The following is a 25,112-nucleotide window of genomic DNA, read 5'->3' as shown; positions in this document are numbered from 1 at the left end:
CAGCAGTATGTCAACATCTGTAAAACATCTAGCATCTTAGTAATTACTGGCAAGTACTGAAAATAATACCAACATTTTCTGCCCAAGCAACAAAAGAAGCATGTGCAATCCTTTTGAGACTACTTTCACAAAGTCAGAACACAGACATTATTCACTTATCTCTGTAATCAAAGGCTGCCTGAAAGTCTCAATTTTCTAAATGGAGTAGAACTAGACAGCTGTAAGTTTCTCTTTATTTATATTGAGACTCTGGATTTCCATATCCATACCTCCAGTCTGTTCAATGCATGAGATTGCCTTGCCATTGGAGGGACACATGGCCAGCTACTTTCTTCACCTTGACTTTCTTTTCAAACCATACCACTCAAAATTTCTCAAGTCCAGCATTTGAAAATTGCCCATGAAGAGTTTAGTTCCAACCTTTTCTACCTGGCTCCTAGAACTGATGAATCCTTCATTCCTATCTGCCAGTCTAGTCCAGAGACCCCCTCCCTAAATGTCCCAGCCACAACACAACAGATAAGCACTAGTATTTTGTCTTTTTTCCTTTCTCACCCCACCAAAATAATGCATTTGTACCAGCATATACCAGAAGAAAATAATAAGCAAGAGGTTTACATCAGTAGCCAGACATGGAACATCTGACTGCAGCCTGCCTCACACTCATGGAGTGAGATCAAAGGCTCTCATTATCTCAGAATGTACAAAACACACCTATCACAATGTACAAGAACATTCAGCTATTCTTTCCATCTGGCCTAACACAAAATTAATGCTTAATCTGGATGGAACTGGATCTGTGATTGCCTCTTGGTTAATTTTTTTTGGTTTTTTTTTTTTTTTTACTGGAGACAATAAGACCTCCCAAAATAAAGCTCTTTTGGGGCGCCTTAGTTACACAAATTTTAAATTAAAGCACTGTTTCCTGACCTGTCACTGACAGGTGCTCAGGAGCTGGAAGATGAAGACTGAAGGGCAGGAAAAAAAGGAAAGGAGGCATAATTGCAGTATCCACGATGAGCTGAGATTGTTGGCCAAGGAAGAGATGGCAAAGTCACTTGAGAACAGGAAAATGCAATTTGGATATACTTCTTGTAAGTGGCAAACGGAATCTGTGTCCCTCAAACACTGAGGAACAGCCTGTGAGTCACCAGTTTGATAACAATGTCCAAAATGTGATTCAATCCAGCTGTTTCTTTTCAAAGGCACAGGCAAATAACATGAAAAGTACAGAACCCATTATAGACCAAGAACCCTGTTCAGCCCCAGTGGCTCAGAGTATTTCCACAGTAACACCGTAATCTCACTGTTTCTCCACTCACCCACACATCTAGAGACACACTTTGCAGGGTCTGGAATTTTAGTTAGTGGGTAGAAGGATGCTGTGCCAAGACACAATTTACAGGCAGCTGCAGGAGAACTTGCTACGCTTTTTAACAGATCCTTGGCAAAGGATGACAACCAAGGGCTACAAACCTAGTCATTTTATCAAACTCCTCACTGCAAATAGAGAAGATCCCAATCCAGGTGGGAACTCAAGCTTTGTATGGAATAAAAACAACCCTGGCATGTAAATCCACAGGAGAATTTTTTAAATTGTCTGTATGAACCAAGAAGAGAAGCAATGAGAGAAAAAGTGGGAAGGAAATGAGTTAAAAATCACATTAAAAGACCATGTCAATTTTTTTTCACAAAGACAGTTCACTAAACTTCCAAAAAAACACTTGCCACATAACAGACAAAGATGGTATCAGTCTAGATTGAAAGCAGCAACACAGACATCATCTGTTATGCTTCATGAGAGATTTTTAAACAGGAAGACCCAAAGATTTTCCAGAAAGAGGGGCAGGGAGGAGAAATATCTTGAGCAAAGCCAGAACAGACCAAAGTAACAAGCAGTAAGACAGTGCTCAAATCAATGCATGCAAAAATACAACGCAGTGTGTCAACATGACTTAACTTAATTTTGTGAATATTGTGGCGGGGAAAACAACAGCATAACATCTCCCTGAAAGACCTTTGTCTTTATCAAGTTTTAGCCATTACACTGCGGCAGGTAGGCACAGCCAGCAGCCGAAAGTGAGGAACTGAAGTAACCCTTCTCAACTAGAAATCAGCTCCCAAATCAAACCATGGCAGAAGTAACCATGAGAAGAAACCATGAGGAACTGAAGTAACCCTTCTCAACTAGAAATTAGCTCCCAAATCAAACCATGGCAGAAGTAACCATGAGAAGAAACCATGAGGAACTCAAGTAACCCTTCTCAACTAGAAATTAGCTCCCAAATCAAACCATGGCAGAAGTAACCATGAGAAGAAACCATGAGGAACTGAAGTAACCCTTCTCAACTAGAAATCAGCTCCCAAATCAAACCATGGCAGAAGTAACCATGAGAAGAAACCATGAGGAACTCAAGTAACCCTTCTCAACTAGAAATTAGCTCCCAAATCAAACCATGGCAGCTCACCATGTGTGCACTATCTTGCAGCACCATGGCCTAATCTGGTATAAGCGGAGGATAAAAAGGAAGCACTAAAAATGGAACTTATATTTCATAATCAATGAGGGAAAAAAACCTGACACTGCACAGTGTCCTCCACCACCTGTTCTAGTATGGTCTTGTGCTCTCTGAAATGCCAATGAACTCGTGTAGTTTGGGAATCCCTCTATTGCAAGAGAAAGCCTGCAACAGTTTCCCTGCAGATGCTGACTGGGCAAAAAGTCACATGGTGTGCTTTAGAAAAGGGCTGATACCTTAGAACCTCCCTAAACCAGTATTTGGTAGTCCCAGATCCAGGAAATATTTCAGCTGCAATATATTTTCTGTCAAAAATCCTTGATTTTTTACACACACACACATACCTACATACACAAAATTGATAGTTATTTGTGAGGGAAAGATATGCTTTACCATTTGCAAACCATATTTATACAGCCTTCTAGGTTAGATGATAAGATTCTGATCTCCTAACCCAAATCAGAAATTAAGTTTCTCTTCTTCCCTGGTATACTATTTTTTAAAATGCATTAAATTATTTTTCATTTACAATAGAGCATTCTACTCTTCTGAAGTCAAACTGTCCGACGGAGTGACTAAAGACTTCCCAATCCTGCAGAGAGAGTATGATAATTCACAGCTGAGCACTGAATTCTTGAGTCACTGCGTAAAACCCACAGCTGCACCAGGGGAAGCAGAAGAGAAAAGTGCCACTTCTCATTTCTCCTTCACACGAAACAGGAGGCTCAAAGCAGGAGCCAGCCCACATCCCTACTCACTACTACAGTTTGATTTATAACACGGTCTGCACAGCAGCCACCATAACCAATTCCCACATGCTGTTATTCCTGTCATAAATATTTTGTTTCTGCCAGCCTCTCTGGAATTGCTTGTGGCATTTGGACCTCATTTAACCTGCTTGCAGGTGCAACACGGCATGAGGTTTGTGTATTTAGAGGCTCCAGGCAGAGAAAGGTCCAACTTTCAGGAAAAGGGGAACAGAAGAGGAAGCCCACAGTGTCTGCCAAAGGCAGGATGAAAGTATGAAGCTGGCAATTTTTTTTTTTTTTTTTTGTCCTGGAACTTAAAACAGCTAATTGAAACAGAGTTTTCCACCTATGAAGTTTGAAGAATCAAAAATAAATAAAAAATAGCAACCCACAAAAGAGACCTGTGTGTCTTAAAGAGACTGGTATTGTCTTAAAATTTTACAAGTAACAGTTCTCTAACTTGAAAATTTAGTAAGAATAAAATTATTTAATACTTTTTTACTATTTTCAGAACACAGATTCCCATATACAAGTTATTAATGGAATCCAAATTTCCTGAGGGCAGCCTGATTGTCTTTGAAATACATGCAATGCTACAAGTGCACCTGTATTTGGACATCACTACTGTCACAGCTGTGTCCTCAGATGGTACTTGGAAACATACAAACACATTCTGTTGAACACATTTATCAAACGTGTTTTTCTTAAAGTGCCATGAATTCAAAACAAAGACCTTGTTCCTACCCAAACATTCTTGCTAACAGGAGAAAATGCACTATTTCTATATTCTTCCTAGAGAGAAAAGGAGTATTTTTTGCTCTCAATAGCATGTTCTTCCAGTCTACTGCCACTGCTAATATCCACTGACAGAATGAAGTGCCTCTTCTGAACAGTCCAGTCAGCAGCAGAGAGCTATTAGCACTAGTGAAGAAATAGACTTACAGTGGATGGGCTTAAATCAAAACTTCTTATAAAAAAACTGAACAAAATGGGCTGCATACAGCAACCTCTCTTGCTTATCTCCAGATTACTCAATTTAGCAGCAAACTCTGAATATTGACATTAATCTATATTGCTTTTCATATAAAACCACTGGGTTTTATATTAATCTCATTACTTGTGAGTACTTTTCCCTCTCCTCTTGAATTATATTTTCAGATCATTTATGCAAAAAAGTAAGTACCAACTAAACAGGCATAAATACTTTAGATTTTAATTTCATGAAACTCAATTTGAGCTACAAGTTCACAGGTGCAAACTGACCATCAATTTTTCTGGTTCCATGGTCAAACACACAACCTCGCTGACAGTGACCAAAAATAGCCTTGATTAGCCTTTTTTCCCCTCAAAACTCGAGCCTGGTAAGCAAGATAGCTGTATTTTAGAATCCTGTAGGCCAACACAATAGCATTTATGAAGACTAACTTGACTGAAACAGTTCATAGATTAATCCTAACAGTTAAAATCCTGAAAAAGCTGTTATTTAAATTTCTAAACTACTGCAGTGTTTCAAGAAATACGTAGAAGAACATACACCCTCCAGCTGTGGAAAGAACAGGTGTGATCTGGGCTATGTAATACCTACACTTAACTCCCCCAGGAGCAAAGACAAGTGGAAGGTGGCGTTATAGATTTCACCTTTGTCACTCACCATACCAGTCTATCTTAACTGGCACTAAAATAAACTAACTTTCCCCAAGACTATTTTGCCCATGATGGTAACTGCTAAGTGATTTCCCTGGCTTTATCTCAACTCCCAAGCTTTTACATTTTATTTTCTCCCTCTGACCCATCGAGGAGGTGCAGTAAACAAGGAGCTGGAAGGGTGGGCACCTGGCCCAGGTCAACCCACCACAACACAGTACTGGCATCAACAAATGGCTCTCTACCTTTACCACCACCACACTATGTACATGAGAAAGCTTTCAAAAGCCTCACCACAGCTTGGAGTAACATAAAAGACTTATTTATACAGTGAAGTGTCAGAAACTATTTTTAAATAACAGTGTTCTACAGTCTAACACTTTATACCTTTTTGAACCTTCTAAGACTTGTACATACACACATCCAGCATTAAAATAAAAAATTCTCATTGTTGTTCAGAATAAGTGTGCTAAGTGTGGACAAAAATGAAGTCACAGATGATTGACTTAGCACTTCTGGATTTTTACTTCATACTGCTGACTATATTTTGCATCAGAAGTGACAGATTGCATGTTCCTAGCTGATAGTTCAAAGATTACCCTGAAAATTAAAAACAATTATACTACAGCATCCCTCTATAAGCTTTCTCAGAATTACTAAAAGCACTAAAGCATTATAACTAACTAAAAATCTCAATTCTCTGCAGCTACTTAGCTATAAAGATATTGGAAAAACAGTTTCCTGTCAAAGACTAGCACAGGTACAACTCTAAAAGCATGTAAGTATCCAGCATGAAAAGATTAATTAATCAATTTCAATTGCAAAACAAAAAAAAATATATATATATATACACATATATATACATATAAAAAATATCCTTCAGTACTACAGATGTTTGTTATCCTTCTTCTACATGAAATCAAAGTGTGTTGAATTGTTATACCACAATCACCACAATACCTCTATCATGAGCTGTCAGTGAATGGGAAAGCTTTTCCTACAATTCCTTTAGGAGGTAATACTTCCTTTTATTGCAAAAAGTTTACAATGCCTTTTATCACTACACATGGAAGCAGCCAAGCCAAAGAACAAAATATTACTCCATGTCCACTCATTTCATGAGCAGCTTTGTAGCAGCCTTCCTGATAAGATCACCTGTATTTTCACCCAGTGTCAACAATAATATTCCAAAGGGCTAGCAGCATAGGGAAGACAAAAGTTTTCTAACTCTGAAATAGTTAGGAGCATAACCTGATTTCTATTACAGCATGCAGCCACTAATAACCTACAAAGCTTATACTCTTGATAAGTAAATGTATAATTCATTCTTCTCTCATAAATTATTTACTATATCTTACTTCCTGTAAAAATTACCTCCTCTAGTCAAAAACACATCCATTCCTCCTATTTTTAAAGGAGGAATACTATAGGTATAAAAAAATTGTCCACGTGAGTAATTGAGCATTACTGGTTTGAAATATCGTGTCTATCCCACAGTACCGCTCAGAAAGTAATCGATGCCAAAAAAATAGTTCACTGTTACCACAGGCAGTATTCCTACCCATCTCCTCATTCATCTGGGAATCTTACAAATTACTGACAAAACTTATCTGACCATTTGGCGAGTCCCATTTCAGCCAGATCAGGAAACGAATATTTTCCTTGTTGACTAGTTTAATTTTCTGTTCAGTACGGAGTCAAAAGAGCACCACTTTTGTGGTGAAGATGAAGAAAAGGCAAGAATAGAATCATCCCATTCCAGGATTGCCCATCACAAAACAAAATCCACCCCCACCAAAGTAATCTCTCTAAGCAGATGTATAACTCTGCCATTTGCAATATTTGCAGTGTTAGAACTGCTCTCAAGTACACTGGAAAACTTAAAAAAAACCCCCAAAAAACACAGACAACATTCTCAGGCAGATTGTGGACAGTTGTTAAGCTGACCTTTCAGTTGCTTTCTGAAGACAGTAAACAAAATTAGAAATAGCAGTATCAGCTTTATCCCATTCCTCAGTCCACTTCCTTTAAACAAAGTCTACAGCTGTAAACACACCAAGCATACCAAACAAAAAGACTCTCTCATAGTAACATGCCTAGTTATGAAGTTAAATTTCACAAGGCTAGAACAGATTTAAGCCTTCATTTGGAGGCTTGGACATTACCTTTTCATACACTTTTTAGAAATCACTCTCAATTGTATTTAATTCAAAACATTAATACCTGCAAAGTGTACAGACAGGTGATGACAACCAAAAGTTTTGTGACATTATGAAAGCTGAAGTCCATTTTCAACATCACAATGAAAGAAAAAAATTAACAAATTAAAAGAAATTTAAAATTCATACCTTTTCTTGGAGGTAGTTCACCACTCTGTATTAATTCTGTTCCAGGATATACAATCTCTCCATCTTTTACCATTTCATTCCACAAGCCACACAATCCATCTCGTGTAAAAGCAAGCTGTTAAAAATAATACATTATATAGAGTTACACACACTTTTCTCTCAAGGCAACTCAAGCTAACACTTAAAACACAAATGATTTTATACATCATCCCAGAAGAAAGAAAACACATGTACCATCTCATTGAAAATGAGATGGTGTGTGTGTGTATGACTAAGATTCAAAAAATCCTCAGAATCCTTGATTGTCTAGCTATGCTATTTTCAGGTTAAAAGAGCAAAATGGTAAATTTTAGATAGGTTCAAGTCCAGCAAAATGAACATTTTTTTTGGTGACAAATCGTCATCAAAAGCATGGATTTGGTCACCTCAGAACTAACCACCCATTCAAGATGACATCAGCTGGGGGGGCAGGGAGAGGGTGTGGGGAGTCCTTTTTCTCTTCAGGAACAGCTATTCAAACAAAGTCAAGCTGCATAAAATCCCAAGACAGAGAAGCTCACAGCCCCCTCACCAACCAGCAGCTGAAGAGCTGGGCATCTTAACCAGAATGATGACATCAAGGCACAGATTTGTAAATGAATTCAGCCAGTTCAATCTGGTCCTGCTGCGCACAGCACCTCTCACAACCCTCCCTCTTCTTTCCAACTGCTGCAGTGCCTCCTCTCCCACAAAGAACCAGATTATGGAATGGCTCAAGCCTAAAACCAGCTACACCCAGAGGAAGAGCAAAGGGCTGCCTCAGCCCAGGTCAGCTCCCAGTACACTTTGTGTTCAAGAGGACAAATACTGGCAACAGAACATAGACTCTGCTAGCTGGAACCACTCACAAAAGCACTGGCTGTAGCACAAGTCTCCTAATGATTTAGGAATTTGCATCTCCCTTGGAGAATCCTAATGACCAGGGTAACTTGTCTTCTACGGATGTTGTTTTTTGCTTTATAAAATGCTGCAGAACAGGTATCTACATCCCAAGTGAATTCCATAATAAACAGGCTGTAATTCACAACTGTATAGCATGAGGCAGGAGGGCAGGACAAAAAACTGAAAAACAGAATACTTTCTGCATACTACAGTGGTGCAGTGGACCACATAAAAAAAAAAAACATAAACAACACCAGCAAAAAAAATTTAAAAAAAGAAAAAAAGAAAATACACCACCTGCTGAAGGCTCATTCAGAAGCCTCTTTGTGTTATGTAACTAGCATTCAAATCCAAAGTGTTTTAACTGAGAGGTAATACAAAGATGTGGCTTACAACATCTGCCATAAAGTATTTACCACTACACAAAAGTCCACTTGTCTCGAGAAAACAGCTCACAATAAAATCATTACATTGTAATGATTAAGGATTACAGGTTTTAAGAGATACATCCACCAGCAGGGCAGAGATCTGCTGATCCAGCTCATCTCAGTTAACAGGAATTAAAAGACAAGACTGAAACACACTAAATGACCATAGTCATTTCCTGACTTGCATACTTCAGAAATCCACTCCAACACATATCAATGATTTCCATAATTCTTCTTTCAGCATAAAATATGAGTTGACACATTGCACTTGTCTGTCACTTACTATTGCCTGATCAGGGACAGAATCATGCAGCGTGAGCTAGACGTTACTCATCTTATCCATGATTTATCAATTGTACAGCACCAGAATCAAACTCTGACCATGCTTTACTGAAAGGTACAGTCCCTGTTCCTCAGGGTTACAAAGCACAAAGAGCTTTTGCAAAAATTTGTGTTTTGCTAACATTTTTTTAAAAATGTTTGGCCATTTGTTTGGCTTCATTTTTTTAAAATTGGAATAATCTGAAGATGAATTTTAACAATGAAAAAAAATAATCATTCACCATTAACTAATTTTCTCAATTGTTCCTAGTCTATGAATATCTCAACAATAAATGGTCTTCACTTTTTCTTTCTTTAGATGTGGTCATACATTTAGTGGGACACCTAAGGAATTTATTTTTCATAATTTTTTTCTTGGGTAAAAAAAATAAAACAGTTTTTTCATTGATTTTGGTTCATATAGAGGTGATAGATTTTTTTTTTAAATTTTCACCTGTTAAACGCTAACCTGTGGTAAAACAGAAGCTTGAAAAACAGCAAGTGAGGCAACCCTCCAGATGGGTCGCATAATAAATTACAGTTATCAGAAATTAATGATCTTTCTCTAATAAACTGTCTTTTTCACACATTTTACTTTAGATTCTCAGATCACCTTGGTATGGAAAATTGTTCTCACAGCCCACAGAATCCAAATGTCTCCAGGCTTTAAATACCAGATTCTTCATAATGTAACACTGTTCTATTTCAGAAAACTTACTTATTACTTTTGAAAGCATTCATAAAAAGAATCAGCAACTGTTTTCCCCACTTCAGCCTCTAATCCTTTTACATGGCACAAAGTTCACTCAACTCTTTCATGCAACTAAAAACTGAAAAAGTAAACAAAATTTCTTTGGCCTTGGGTTTGGTTCAAAGTCTTATCAAAGTAATTTCTTCTTGGTATGTTGCAAAAAGATAGAGGAACCACCAAGACTACGGGTCACAGAGTTCCACCTCCCTCTCCAAATCCCATAAGCAGCCTTCAGATAAACAATTTTGCCCACTACTCAGGTTGTAGTTAACATTTTGTCAGCAGTATCTGTGTTGGGGGAAGGGAAAAAGGAGACAAGTTTGAAAGTAAAGAAACACTGGACTGACCTTACAGCAATAAACAAAGCAACCAACTGAACAAATAATTAAGAAATAGTATTTACAACCAATTCATGTCATAACAGGGCAACTTAATTTCAGCTGTAACAAAATGACTATTCATCTACTCAACATTCAGCAGATATCTAGTATTTGCTATATATATTAGCCAAAAGTAAAAGAAAAGTCTGAGTTTCTAAGCGATCAATTATTTAAGCAATTTTATTTTCATGATCTCAAAATTACATAATCATAATAGAAAATGTAAAGCTCCCTTAACAGAAATATTTCTTTTAGCCAACAGAAATGGGGAAGAGTGGTTGATACAAGAGAGGGTTGTCCTGAACATCCAGAGAGCCCTTGACAATTTGGAGAAATGGGTTGACCTCATGAAGCTAAACCTCATGAAGAAGTGAAAAGTCCTCCAGCTGAGGAGGAACAGCCTCAGGCATCAGTACAGGTCCAGTGCTGGGCTCAGTGTGAGAGACATGGACAAAAAGGAGAGAGACCAGCAAAGAGCCTTGAAAATTATTAAAGGACTAGAACACCCTTCTTAGGAGGAAAGGCAGAGAGAAAGGAAGTGGGAGGAAAGCTCATCTATAAACATATATATAATCTATACATTTATTTATACACACACACACATATATATATATAAAAATCTGAAGGCAAGGTGTAAAAAAGATGGATCCAGGCTTTGCTCAGTGGTACCCAGTGACAGGACCAGAGGGTGTAAACTGAAACACAGGAGATTCTGACCACCCTCTGACCATCAGGAAACACATTTTCTCTGTGAGACAGTGACCAAGCACTGGCACAAGGTGCCCAGGCAGGTTGTAGATGCCTGATCCTTGAAGATATTCAGAAGACATTCAAACACAGACCTGGGCACTGGACCCTAGGTGGCCCTACTTGAACAGGGGAGTTAGACCAGATGACTTCCAGAGGTCCCTTCCAATCTCAAATATCTGTGACCCTGTGAAACTTGCAGCTGAAGATAACACTCTTCTGTGTAGTAGAAAAGTGTCTGCTTTAATTTCCCAATACTGCATTTTTTTTCTTCCTACAGTATTTTATTACTTTCTTCCTCTGCTCCCACCAATACCACCTCTCACATTCAGTCATTCATAAAGTATCTATAAACACATCTCAGCATTCAAACCAGAGAATTAAAACTTTGCTCAGAACAAAAAAAAAAAAACACACACAAAAAAAAAAAGGTACTTCCTCCACTAAATTATTTGAAGGATGTTCACAAGGTGGTACAGTGCAAGAGAAGAAAAACATACTTGGTGTCTTCATGGTTCCTGACATACTGGAGAGTTCCAAACACCGAAGCAGCTACTTGTGTTTTCTAAAGTCTCTCTCACTAGATTGCTTAATTCATATGAATATCTTTCCCTCTAATAATTTAGTAACTTCATTTGCACATGTTTAAAGGCATGAACTTAAACTCAGTAAGTTAACAAATTAAGAATAATGAAGTTTTCACTGAACTTCTGCAAATGACAACAGTTCCAGAGATGTGCCCTCTGTAAATCTCCCCCCAAGGCCCTGCTTGCCCCACCATGTATACACTTCCTTCCAAAGACCAGGACAGCAGCAGCTCCACACTCCATTACTACTATCCACTGCCTTGCAACTTTGGCCCATGTTCCTACTCACTCCCCATGCTAAAGATCTCCCTTGTCCTTTCCCATGACATCTACTGACCTCTGCTCAATCCCCATCTCCTACGCATCTCACCTTCAGAAACCCCACGCCTCTTCCATCATTTGTCACACTTTCTCATCCCCAGACCGTGTCTTGATCCCTGCACTTGAAAGCCACGTATCTCAACAAATCCATACTTCCCTCACAGACCTAAGGTTCAGCCCTGCTCACCTAATCCCAAACTAAAAACACAAGGGCCGAAGGAGACTTTAAAGTGAACGTCCACTGTGAACTTGACTGCCTCTACTCTAATCTTTTGTTAATCTTATCTCTGCAGTAGAACTGTAATTTATTCTGTCTGGCACAACATCGGATTAAGACCAAGGGGTATCTAGTTTGGTTGCTGACATATGCTGCTGCCAACCTCCAACAGGGCTGACAGTGAAATTCCTGTCCATCCCCATCAACTCTAGACAATAAGACCCCGGCATTAACATTTTCTTCCATTTCAAGAAAGTTAAATCCTGCAACCATAATTGGGCAAGCTCCTGAGAATTCTCAGAGCACTGCTACAATTTTGCTTTCAGTAAGTTATTTTAAGAATAATCAGCAGCTCTGATTTTGTTTTGAAATCAACTGTTTTAATTAGACAAACTCTGTGTAGTACATTAGATTATGTTCTCAAAGTCGTTTCATAAACTTTCCTGCAAAAACCATAGAAGCCTTCATAAAAGTTAACTTGAACTCAAGAGAAACAAAGCCAGGAAAATAAAATGACACAAAAGGACAAGGATTGACTTAGGTAGGATTCCTGGTTAGATAATTGCACTGGAAATTTAAGAAACTGACTTCATAACCAGAGAACATCAATATGGATTTAAAATATAAGCTACTTAAATAATCTTCACCTCAGAATTGCTAAGGGTAGTGGAGAATCTGTTCTTCTATTCACTTATTTTTAAAATACAGCCAGTGACTAATGCAAAGACTACATGGAAAAACTTTTCTTGCTAGAAAAATACTTAAGTGAAAAACACTTTCAGCCCAGCAGTAGTGAAGAAAATCACAGAAGAATAAGTCCTTTACCGAGTCTCTCTTTTGTTTTTGCATTTTTGAATCCATTCAATTTGTGTTTCCTTTTTCATTGTTGTCTTAGTATTATGTCTTAGCTTCCTTCCTTCCCTGCTGAATGAGGCATGCCCTGAGACCACAGCTGCTTATCACACCTACGCAGAGCACACTGCAACATCACTAGACTTCAGCACAGTGCTCAAGAGTTCAGAGAGCAAAATCAAAAAGTTCAGCAGCCCCACATTACTTCAACAGATTTGGGGTTAAACTAGAAACATCCCCATAATAGCAGGGTGCTGGGTTTTCCGCTTGCTGGAAAAGTTAACAGTTAATAGCCACATACAAATAAAAATTATGCAATTCCCTCAAGCTTAGAAACCATCTTTATGCATCTGAAGAATAGCTCTGTCTGAACACAAATAATTGAACCTGTGTGTTAAACCTGATTTCTCTAACCTATCACACCACATATAGTGTTTTTCCCTCCATCTGGAAATCACTTATTTAGGAGAGACAGCATTACTTCATTTTTAAGATAACTTTTAAAAATTGGTATCATGAAGTTCACTTCCTTTAAATACAAAGAAGTCCTCATTTGCAGTTTGCTGTAAGAACTTCCAAATAAGCCCTTCATTTTTTTGATCAGAAAACCAAAACAAAGAAGATTAACAGGAAAGCAACAAAATAGAGAAGGCAACTTTCACCAACTTCTTGCTTTTAATAGCCAAGACATCATTTCTTTACATAATCTTCTCACAAGTAAAGACGCTGATCTGAGTGTTGGAAGGTCGGATTTTCAAGAAAATCAAAATGACAAACGTAACTTTGGAGGAAGGGTAAAAAGGTTTCAAACCAATGCAGCTCTTAAAGGTGGCTATTTAAATTCAAAAAACTGGTTTTTATCTCCATGGTAAAAGATAATGACAGAAATAGTTTGCCAACCATGAACTCAATGAAAATGATGGAAATGCCTCATGCTCCTCTTGCAGACAGCTCTTGTACCTTGACTGTTGCCTAAAGTTTTTCTCCACACTACAGGAAAATGAAAGTTTTTCCCTCCAACTCCTGCTATTAAGCACAACAGTTCTCCACAGGATCCAGAATAAGCAGCCTAATTAAACTCCATTTGAACACACACATGCATCTCATTAGCTCACAGCAATTCTAGTTTTTAGCTATTCATCCGTCACTAATTAAAGGTCTCTGCATAAGATTCTAATTTAGTTGTACAGTACATCTATTTAATCAGAATTATTTTAAGCACAGTTTGATTCCACAAACTGGGTACCTAGGCTTAAGTAAACAATTTTAATCTTCCCTTTTTATAAGAAAGGATATCTTCCTTAGAAGCAGTCATTGAAACTACCAATCTCCCATTACACACAATGTTTGCTATAAATGTGATGGTTTCTACTAGTAATAATCATCAATAGGTAGATGTTTTCAATGTATGACTTCAAATCTAAAGAAATAACTTAAAAATGTAAATAATACACTAACTTTTCGAGCTACTGTATTAAGAATAACACATGAAAAAGTGGCCTGCAGCAAAATCCACCTATTTTATATCTTTATAGGACTATTTTATTAATGGTGATATTATACACATCCTGTTCATATGTCATAGGAGAACATACTACATATTGTATACTGATGTTCTCATTTTCAGCTGAACTACCCTGATTTTTCAGCTGCTGTAACAGTTCGTTTTTTTCAGATACCAGAGAGTATCTTATTTTGCTCCACCAGGAAATTTAGATTTTTTTTAAGTAAAACAAATGTTTCTGAGTGCTTCAAAATTACACTAGTAGCTGTAAATCACACAAATAAATACAAAGTTTGTAAAAAAACATGGAGCAGTTACAGGCTGCATTTGGATCTTTGTAGAGCACTTTGGCTTCCTAAAATAGTATTGTTCCGTTTCAGAAAAATTAACGTAAGTAAAAAAATTGTGAAGATACAGTTCCACTAACATTTCACACCACACCAGGTCATCGTGCAGGCCAGGGGCTCGCTGCTACTGCAAAAGGACTTGTGCCTTTGATAGTCACTTAAGAGCAGTAATAACATGCTACATCACACTGCCTTTGTCTCACAGCAGTAACATCCCAAAACTGAGTAAAAACATTTAAATTTGGCCTGGACACCAGCTGCAACAGTGACACACACAGGTGATTAAACACAAGCCATGCTACAATCCACATGTCATTCTTTTCTTATTGTATTAATACCACAACATAATACTTATCAATGCAAATAGTACTAGAATATTGTGTATTACACTATTCAGGCAACATCTTCTTGAGCTAAAATAAAAAAGAATACGATAATTTTCAGAGAGATTTCATTGGCTTAATCTACAATAACTGCCAGTTATCAAGTCTAAAAAACTCTCTAGCAACAGTGACAATGGAAAAAAGTAAAAAAAAAAAAAAAAAAAAAGTACTTTGGAGACCACTAGACCACCAAATGAAACCATTTTACTTCCAACCCTAGCTATTCACCCCAAATTTTGTATCAGCAGAATTTATTTTAAAAACTAATCAGTCTCTGTATGTCTCTTAAGGTAATTCCCCAGAATAATTCTGTTTCTACAAGGACTGTCACCTACTCATTCTTGGACTGCTGTCCACTGAGAAGTTAAAAATGTAGCTACAAAGTGAAGAGTTCCAGGGTCCAATTCCAAACAATTTGTAGTCATCTTAATCCTTTCACATAAATTTAGTGTGTCTTCCTCAAACCTCTCATAGTACTGTGTTCACCTTTTCAATTCCTGCTGACAGTCTCTTGAGCACCAACAGGACTCTTCAATAGCTGAGCCAGTAAAAACATGCACATTAAGAAATCTACATATTCAGTACACACAGAACTTAAAGGATTAAGACACAGGATTTATACCTATTAAAAAAATAACCACACACAGCTAGGTCACGCTAGCCAACCAGTAGCTAAAATAATCATTCACGTAGTAGAAAAATTCTCCAGAGCCCAAAACTCCTTTCCTTTACAGAAGGCATCTGCCATTTAATGCATTAAAAGATGCTACTCAAGATTCACGCGCTCAGTTTTTCAAAACACTGAACACAGGCACCCAGATACGAGTTTTGTGATGAGGACCTGTGTAATACAAAAATCAGGTAACCTAATAAGAAAATTATATTATACCCAGGAGGCCTGGCTTGTCTTCAGATTCCAGAGAAGTTATGCTTGCATCCAGCAGATGACAAATCATTACTGTTCTCTTATTTCATTATTCTCATTATTTTGACTACAGCTTGATTGGAAGAAGGAAAAAAACAAAGAGTACTCTAGCAATTAGAGTCTAACTTGTTATTACACATAAAGAACTTGTATAAGTAAGAGCATTTATTCATAGAAATATGCTGCAAATGAAGATTTTTATTATTAAAAGGAATTCTTGTAACACATCAACTAAACTACAGTCTCATAAATCACAAATATTTTGTTGCATTTATACACACAACTGAAAATAACTCTTAAAACTCTGGATGACAACTGAAACCCTCCTATGAAAAGCTTAAATAAATAGGAAAAAAAAAAACTATGTAGAAAAAAGGCACTACAAAAAGGAAAAATCTGATAAATCACATGAACAGTCACATTTTTCACCCCATATAATACAGAAGAAAAAAAAGACAATGCATAGTCAGCAGGTGTTGCAAACAAAGGTTGCCACTTTTTCAGATAAATTTTCCTGTATTCAACAATCATTGAAACAATATACTTGTAATCTAAATCTTGTACTCTAAAAGCCACCCTTCTGGAAACAAAAATTCTTTCTTAATATGCTTACCTCCAAAATGTTGTATAGCATCTTTATTTACTACATTAGAAAAAAAATCTGACTTTAGTCTAAAACTTCTACTTTTGTAGGAACGAAAGATGAAAATAGAATTAATCTAGCCAAATCAAGAGCAAGCCCTGTCATTTCATAGCATTTGCATTCAAGACCTACTACATAATGGAACCTCTTAGGCTATATCTGTCACTTCTGATTCCAATTTATCTTGTTTGATGTAAAATACTGGAGAAAGGCTGCTTTCGAATCACAACTGCATGGGGGAAAATCCTTGTCTAACCATAAGAACAACTCAACTGAAGCATGTAGACTATCAGCAGGTAATCTGGGATAAAGTCACAAAAATGGAATTTGTAAGAGTTTTTCAGGACCACTATCATTAACAGTAACAAAGGAATAACACTGGCTGGCCCAACCCAAAAATAACTTCATAGTTTTGAGTTGAAACTTGTAAAGGTTATTCAGAGTAAGAGATCTATACGCAACATATGGGAAAAGGAAAGCAAAGAGACAAGGACTTAATCTAGTTACTCATTTCATCTAAAACAAACATAACTGACCCAAACTACTCTATTTCTCTATATTTTCCACTTATTTGTAAAACATGTTAATATCCTCCTCACATCACACAACTTTGCTAAATAAAGAAATCTTCTAAGACAAACAAAACTTCCACCAAATACTGGTATATTTCAATGAAGACCACTTCCCTTTCAACCTTGCACCTTTGACAACAAATTCAAAAAGCACAAAATTTAAAGGAACCCTCTACTCATAATGCAAACAACTACAGCAAAATCTAATTTGAATTCTTCAAAATATAAATTACATTTCCATCGTCTTTCGCTTCAGTTCTCCTGTGTTAGAACTGTTAGCTCGTATGCAGACAAGACATTTAGCAACAGCCTAAATAAGAATTTATAGTTCTAGCAGAAATGCCACATACTCTGCTAGGAGCTTTGACACTCAGCAAAAATGACACATATATGTAGCCCAGCTTGTTTCAAAGCAGAAGGGAATGGGCTGAAAATGCAGATCTATTTGCAGATCAAAATAACTTGGTGTTTCTTCAAAACCACTTATAAATCAGCATACTTGGGAAAAGCCATAAACTACTTCAAGAGCTGCAATCTTCTACTTGTCAGCTTTTTGGACTAAAAGCATCCTTGAGCAGCACCTGAAAGGTCACAACGCAATATGACCAGCAAAGTCCTTACCTGCAAGTCTGTCTTCAACCATTTGGAGTCAAACCTTGCTTGAGCAGACAGACAAAAAGAATCAGAAGACATGTTTCCTTCTTCAGCCTACTCTCCAGGCTGGCTGAGCAGCCCAACCTGCTGCAGAATGAGCAAGAAAAAATAATAATAAAAAAAAAAAATACAATCTAGCACATGAAGTAAACCACACAAGGTTATTTTTGCTCAGACTAGGACGGCTTCTACTTGATCTTTCAAAATTATCATGAAGAAGGACCTCCCTCACTCACATCCCCTGAATTTGCACGGGGAGAGGAACGCGCATTAGGAACACTACCCGAACCCAGAAAAAAGCCTCCACACCCCTTCCCTATCACACCCGTGGGAAGCAAGCCTCCCTTCTGCTGCACTAAGCCACACCAAAGGCCTTAACGCTGCCCCTCAGCCCCGTAAGTGGTGCATGAAATAAATAATTGATCGCAGATTACGCAAGCCGCAGGCCACCATAAAGCGATTATCAGGGTCACCCGCACCCCCTCCTGCCGGCGGCGGCCGCGGCCGGGGGCTCTCGGTCTCCCGGCAGCATCCCACCCCCGCGCTCACGGCCCGCCGCCACCGCCCCTGACGGCCGCCAGCCGCGGCTCCCGCCCGCCTGGGCCGGCCCGGGGGGCTCGGGGAGCGGAGGCAGAGCCCCGCCCGGGCAGGGGCCGCCCCTGCCCTGCCCTGCCCTGCCCTGCCCTGTCCGTCCGTCCCGCGGGGCTCCCGGGATGCGGAGCGGAGGCCGCGCTCCCCCCGCCGCCCGCCCTCCCACCGCCGCTCCCGCGCCTGCCTCCCCGCTGCCCCCGAGCCCGGCGGGGCTGGCGGGGCTCTCACGCTCACCGAGCAGCAGCAGCGACGGCTCCTGCTCCCGCTCCACCGCCGCCCGCTCGGCCCCGGGCAATCCTCGCCCCTCCTTCCCTCGCCCGCCCACCCCCCACCCCTCCGCCGGCGGAGCCGCTCGCCGATCCCTCCCTCGCTCCTCCGCTACTGGAGACGGGGAAAGCTCGGCCCCCGGCACGCCAGCGGAACTCTGTGCCAATCGGGAGAGCGGCGGAAGGCGGGACATCCTGTCCCGCAGCGGGGCGGGGAGCGGCCCGGGGCCGCGGGCAGGCGGGCGGAGCCGCGCCGGTAATAACGGAGGTCAGAGCATCCTTACAGCCGGGATGCAGAGATCTAAAAAAAAAAAAAAAAATCATAAAAAAGGGTGTTTAAATCATTGAGGGGCCATCTGCAAACTGTGCTGTTGATTTCTTAAAAAAGGTAGCTTTTAAATGTTTCAGACGAGAAAGGTTAGTAGCGAGTAGCTCGGAGGCAAACAGAACCACAGATGGGGTAAGGTCGGAAGGGACCACCCTGGGGCGTCTGGTCCAGCCTCCCTGCTCAAGCTGGGTCATCCTGGAGCACGGGGCACAGGACTGTGTGCCTCTCCCTGGACACACTCAGAACCCACCTTGCTGCGTTCCTGTGTAACCTGCTCTAGGTGACCCTGCCTTGGCAGAGGTGTTGGACTGCGTGACCTCCAAAGTCTTTGCCAGCCCTAATAATACTGTGACTCTAATTGTCCTGATGCTTCCTGGATATCAGCAATGAAGGGGACTCCACAACCCCTCTGCACAACCTGTTCCAGTGCAAGGTCATCCACACAGTAAAGAAACTCATTCAGCTGGATCTTCCTGTGCATCAGTTTCTACCCATTGCTGGTCTTGTAAGTAAAGACCAATGCAAGGAAGACATCCGTAACTCTGCCTCCTCTGTATCTTCTGTAACCAGGGAAGGAACAGAGGCTGGGAACAGTAAAGTGATGCCGCTACACGTGAAGGAATAAGGGTGCTGGGGAATAAAGTGTGAACTTGCTAATGGCAGGCAATGACAGGAGTCTGGAGGCAAATGTTGACTGATCACTTAAGGGAGAAACTGCTCTGAGGCAAATAATCATCCTTTGGCATAAGTTTGTTGGGATGTATCGTAGTAGTTTGAAATTCAAATTAATCAGAAGTCAAGTTTCTCACAATACATAGACTCCTGTTCCCTGGCAGCTAAGGAATTAGGAATGTAGAGCAAGACTTGGCAGATGGGACTATTATTGGCTTTGGCCAACAGGAAGCCACAGACTGAATGTCAATGAAATGCTAACAGAACTGAGACCATTTGCTGGCATTTAGGCAAAGGTACACAACATTTAGTTGTTATTATGTAAGAAGCATTGTAATAAAACAGGGAATTTGATTCTCTGGGCTTCATTTTCAAAGTAAAAAAAAACACAACCATGACCTACCTGCTTAGTCTGTCATTTATCACAGACCTCTCTTGATCAAATTACAGTAGGCACTTGAAGTAAAATACTCTATAAAACTTCTGAAATGCCTCAAAAATTATATAAAAATATAGAAATACTCCATTTCCTCAAGTTACTCATAGAAATTTTAAAATATGAGCTTTCAAAACCAAAAGTTGTTTCCTTTGAAAAATGTTCCCAAATGCCTATTATGTTAGGGCACCAGGATGGGAAACACTTTACTCTTGTCTTACCTGGCAGACTGAAAATGTAAGCAAGTAGTCATGTTGACATAATCCAGATAGGGATAAAAACTGCTTTGAAACATATGGATTAAGGGACAAACAAATAAAGCAGATGTCATCATGGGAGTCGAAAATAGGTCACCCAGCCAGGATGGCAACCCTGATTGAACAATTCTTTAAGGAACTAAGGGACACCTCTAAAATCAATCATCCTTGTCCTTATGGCAGACTTCAGCTTGCCAGATGTTAACTGGGAATACCACACAGCTGGTACAAACAGGTCCAGAAGTTTCCTAAAACACCCAGACAATAACTTCTTGATGCAGGTATTAAGGCAGCTGACTAGGAAAGTCGCCCTCCTTGATTTTTCAGTTTGCTAATTGAGAGGGTGTCATGAGTGAGGTGGTGATTGGTAGCTGTCTTGGCAGCAGTAATCCCAAAGAAACCCAGTTTAAATTCTCAGTTGGCAGGAGGAAAAGTGCCATCAAAACTTCCCCTCTGGATGTGAGGAGAGCAGATTTCAAGCTGCTCAGGGAGCTAGCTACCATGGTCCCCTGTGAAAATCCTTTTGAAGGTGCTGGAATCCATCCCTGTTGTCCTGATTTTCAAGCAGAGCAAGAGGGATGGCCCTGATAACTACAGGCCCATCAGTTTCATTGCTGTGCCTGTACATCGTTCAGTTGAATAAACACATGCAATGGGTGAGCAACTGGCTCATGGGTCAGACACAAAAGGTTATAGTAAGTGGGGTTATATCAGGCTGGTGACCTGTCACTAGTGGAGTTTGGCAGTGCTCCATTTTAGGGTCAGTGCTCTTCAATATTTTCATAAATGACTTTGAATACTAAGTAAGTTTGCCAGTTACACTAAATTGGAAGGAGTTGTGGTCTTCCCCCAAAGACAGGGAGACTTTGCAGAGAGATCTTGACAAATCAGAGGGCTGGGCAATGAATTTCAACAAGGACAAGTGCCAGATTCTACACCTGAGACGGGGCAACCCTGGATGTGCATCCCAACTGAGGAATGAGATGCTGGAGAGCAGCAGGAGATCTGGGGGTCCCAGTGGATGGCAAGTTGAACGTGAGTCAGCAGTGCCATGGCAGCCAGGAGGGCCAACTGTGTCCTGGGGAGCATCAGGCACAGCATGGCCAGCCGGGCAAGGGAGGGGATTGTTCTGCTCTGCTCTGCTCTGGAGCAGCCTCACCTTGAATATTGTGTGTGGTTTTGGGCACTGCAATATAGAAAATCTACCAAGCTCTTAGAGAGTGTCCAAAGGAGAGACACAACGATGGTGAAGGACCTTGAGGGGATGTTGTATGGGTAGACTCTGAGGTCACTTTGTCTCTTTAGCCAGAAAAAGAGACTGAGGGGAGACCTCATCGCAGTCTACAACTTCCTCATGAGGGAAAGAGGAGGGGCAGACACAGTTCTTTATGTTGGCTAGTGACAAGACCCAAGGAAATGGCCTGAAGTTGCCAGGAGAGGTTTATGCTGGGTATTAAGAAAGTGATTTTCACCCAGAGGGTGGTTGGGCAACAAAACAGCCTTCCCAGGAAAGTGGTCACATCACCAGCCTGACAGAGTTCAATAAGTATTTGGACAACATTCTCAGGCACATGGTGTGACTCTTGGGAGTGTCCTGTGCAGGACTGGAAGTTGCACTCAGTGATGCACGTGGGTCCCTTCCAAGTCAGGATATTTTATGATTCTATATTTTATGTATGGAGCCCAATCTAAAAGGAATTATGAAAACTTGCTTAAAACCACAGTGCCCATTGGTTGTGCCTACTGCTTCTTTAAATGGTTTGCAAGTCATATCTAAATAACATAATTTGTATAAGCAGGATTCACTGCTACTTCTGGTTTGACTTTTCAAGATTATCATCTTTAGACAGTCTACATTGATGTCCAGAAGTCTTTTTTTATTAAATAAAAAAAGGCAATAGCCTTTGCTGGAACTCAACGTGAAGAATTTGGAAAGTGCTCAATGATCCAACTCGTTAGATTTGAATCACTGGTCCAATGAGCAGGTACACACTCACTTCAACAAAAATCATATTTGTGTGCATTAACCATGGAAATTCAAAGCCAGAGATAGTTATGAAGAATTTATGGGTTATTTTGTATATCCAGATTTAGATTTCACTTCTGATGAACATTTTTTTTCCATTTGAAATGCACTATAATAGCATAGGTCAATATCAAATGGCATTCTCAGTTATAAAAATATGCATCCGCCACATTTTCCAGAGAGTAAGTATATCTGGTACAACTACATGAATAATTTATTTGACAACAGTATTAAAAACAATTTTATTTTTCAAATAATCGGAAATTTTGAAGTCTCAGGAACCTGAAGTTTGTCTATATACAGAGCATTTTCAGTATGAAGTCCACCAATAGCTGTTATTCTGATGTTATTTACATAACGATGGTGAGCTGTATCACTTTAGACTAACCAAAGTAATGAAGGTCTGACGGACTTCAGAAGGCAAGCTGAAGAGAAACTGTTGAAATGTTACCACTCTAAGCCTTGTGTTTCACTCTCCTGATGCATATTCCCATCTTAAAGCAGGGTTATATGATCCTGCAAATCAGTTCTCCAGGCGTCATTCTTACTGCTGTAGCTTGCTCAAGCAATCTGCTTAACATCCAAGATAATCATTAAGTGGATCTGATGGATTTTCAAATGCACACCCCAGTTAGATATTAGGAAGAAATTCTTCCCTGTGAGGGTAGTGAGGCACTAGGTTGCCCAGAGAAGCTGTGGATGCCCCATCGCTGGAAGTGTTCAAGGCCAGGTTAGACGGGTCTCTGAGCAGCCTGGTCTAGTGGAAGGTGTCCCTGCCCATGGCAAGGGGTTTAGAATGGGATCACCTATAAGATCGGTTCCAGCCCAAACCATTCTGTGATTCAATGATAGCCTTGCCTTAGAGACACCAACATCCTCAGGAGCTGCAGGGCAGAGAGCAAGTGAGATAGGTGCAGCTCACTGCATTCACTACAAGTCTCTCAAAATCTGTCCCCATCTCTCTTACTTCCTCCAGAGAAATTGTTGGACATGGAAAAATCTAGTTTCCATGATCAGATACAGTCACTCATTTACTTGTATCCACTTCTAGGTATATTCCAGATAAATTCATTCTTATTATAGATTAAAGCAAAAATTAAAGACATCAAAATGAAAGGCACACTAAAACCAAGGGGTCACTTTTTCTGGTCTACCTCTTAGAGCACCTACAAACAATACAGAGTATTTTAAAAATGTTAGGCTGTGGGCAGGAGACCTCTCTTTTGTTGTAAATGTGGTAGAGGAACCACACCACTTCTACAAGAGGCAAGGTGCTGTAGAGGTGCAGGATGTAGAGGAAAAATGGCTGGTGGTGCACATGGGAACTGTGAAAAACTGTGAAAACCTGAAGAAGGTAGGGCTGGTAGCATGAATGGTACCCTCACCTCCATGCAGTCAGTACACTCACCTCCAATTTGTAACACTGTCAGGCCAGCCTAAGGAAGTGAGGAGGGACATTAATTGGATAAAGTAAATCTATCATAAGAATCTGAAGCAGAACAGGCAGAAGAAAGAGAAGCATCTTTGGACAATCTGGGCAGTGCCATATTTCTTTCTATTTCAGTTGTGAAAATGAGTTCATAAATATTGATAAGATCAGTCTCCAAAATTGAGGCAATTGCATTCTCAGATAACTAAATGCAAAACCATAAGAGCCAATGAAGAAACGATGAGAACAATTTTCACTTTTTTTTTAATGAAAAAGGGACAAAAATAAGCAAGTATATGTTTACATAAAAATAGCATCTAGTCCTACCCGCAGGTCTTCTCGGTGTCAGCATGAAATCTTTACTAATTAATAATTATTTTAAATGTGTACACTCTAGGGAATCCATTGTAGTCATAACAGCAATGGAATGTGGGGCGGTTTTGTCTCTCATTAGTGAATATCAAGAAGTGTTATGCATGTGAAAGGGACACAAAAACATCTCTGTAAAAGCTGTGCCTAGCTGCTCACTGCAAGACAATGCCTGTTTTGTTTGTAATTTTTTTTTGTCAAGGGCCATTTGTGTTGAGCAGTCTCACTGAGTTTGGAAGCCTTTGTGTATTATTATACACAAAATACAAAATCCAGTCCACTCCAGGCATAAAACAAGTCTCAAAGAATTCCCTCTCTTACATCTGAAGGATGGAGGCTTTCGCAAAGAAAGTGAGAAATTTCTACAATTAGCCTTTATTATTACAATACTCTCTGAACTGAGCAGTTGGCCTAAATTTCAGTTTTATACAATTAAAAGCTGATGGTAAGGCCTATTATTTCTTTACTGTGTTATTTGCAAAGAATGCCATCAGTTCAAATTGGTCAATACGTATTATTATGCCACACCAGTGCTTTCTGCATGGGGAAAACAGAGCAGTAAGGACACAAGAGGATTCTCCTCCTTTCCCATATTCACCAATATTTCTAAACAGTCACAATAGCACTTTCTACTAACCATTTTCATTACTGAATAAATATTATTTACATAAGGAGAAGAATAACCAAACAAAGGAAGCAGCTTCCATGTTCAGAAACCCAAGCCTCTTGCAATCAGTAGCCTGTCTTTCCTCACACTCCTCAGAACAATGAAACAAGATCTTCTGTCTGTGTGCATGGCTTTCTGTTCCTTTCTCATTTTCAGTGGTAACAGCCCTGCAACATCTCTTCCATTTCTCTTATGGGTCTCCCTTCCAACCTATATCCTTTGCATTCTTCTGCACTTCCAAGGTGATTTCACTCCTAC

General features: G+C 39.7%; 1 protein-coding gene across 4 annotated transcripts in view; it reads right to left on the bottom strand.

Annotated features, from left to right (window-relative positions):
* Positions 1-18,775, bottom strand: part of HERC2 (HECT and RLD domain containing E3 ubiquitin protein ligase 2) — a 102,496-nt gene extending 83,721 nt beyond the window's left edge. For 2 of the 4 annotated variants that reach the window (XM_068182664.1, XM_068182666.1), the window contains exons 1-3: positions 18,633-18,775; positions 17,781-17,900; positions 7,261-7,375 (exon numbers count right to left, since the gene is read on the bottom strand). In XM_068182664.1, the coding sequence (XP_068038765.1) occupies positions 7,261-7,375; positions 17,781-17,852 (187 nt within the window). In that variant the 5' untranslated portion in view covers positions 17,853-17,900; positions 18,633-18,775. Of the gene's footprint in view, positions 1-7,260; positions 7,376-17,780; positions 17,901-18,632 lie in introns of those variants that run through there. The other 2 variants (XM_068182665.1, XM_068182667.1) reach the window with 2 other exon arrangements.
* Positions 18,776-25,112: the final 6,337 nt, after the last annotated feature.

The sequence above is a fragment of the Anomalospiza imberbis genome, chromosome 2, assembly GCF_031753505.1.
Source record: "Anomalospiza imberbis isolate Cuckoo-Finch-1a 21T00152 chromosome 2, ASM3175350v1, whole genome shotgun sequence".
In the NCBI taxonomy this organism is placed as follows: Eukaryota; Metazoa; Chordata; class Aves; order Passeriformes; family Viduidae; genus Anomalospiza; species Anomalospiza imberbis.
This window is presented reverse-complemented; position numbering and strand designations above follow the sequence as displayed.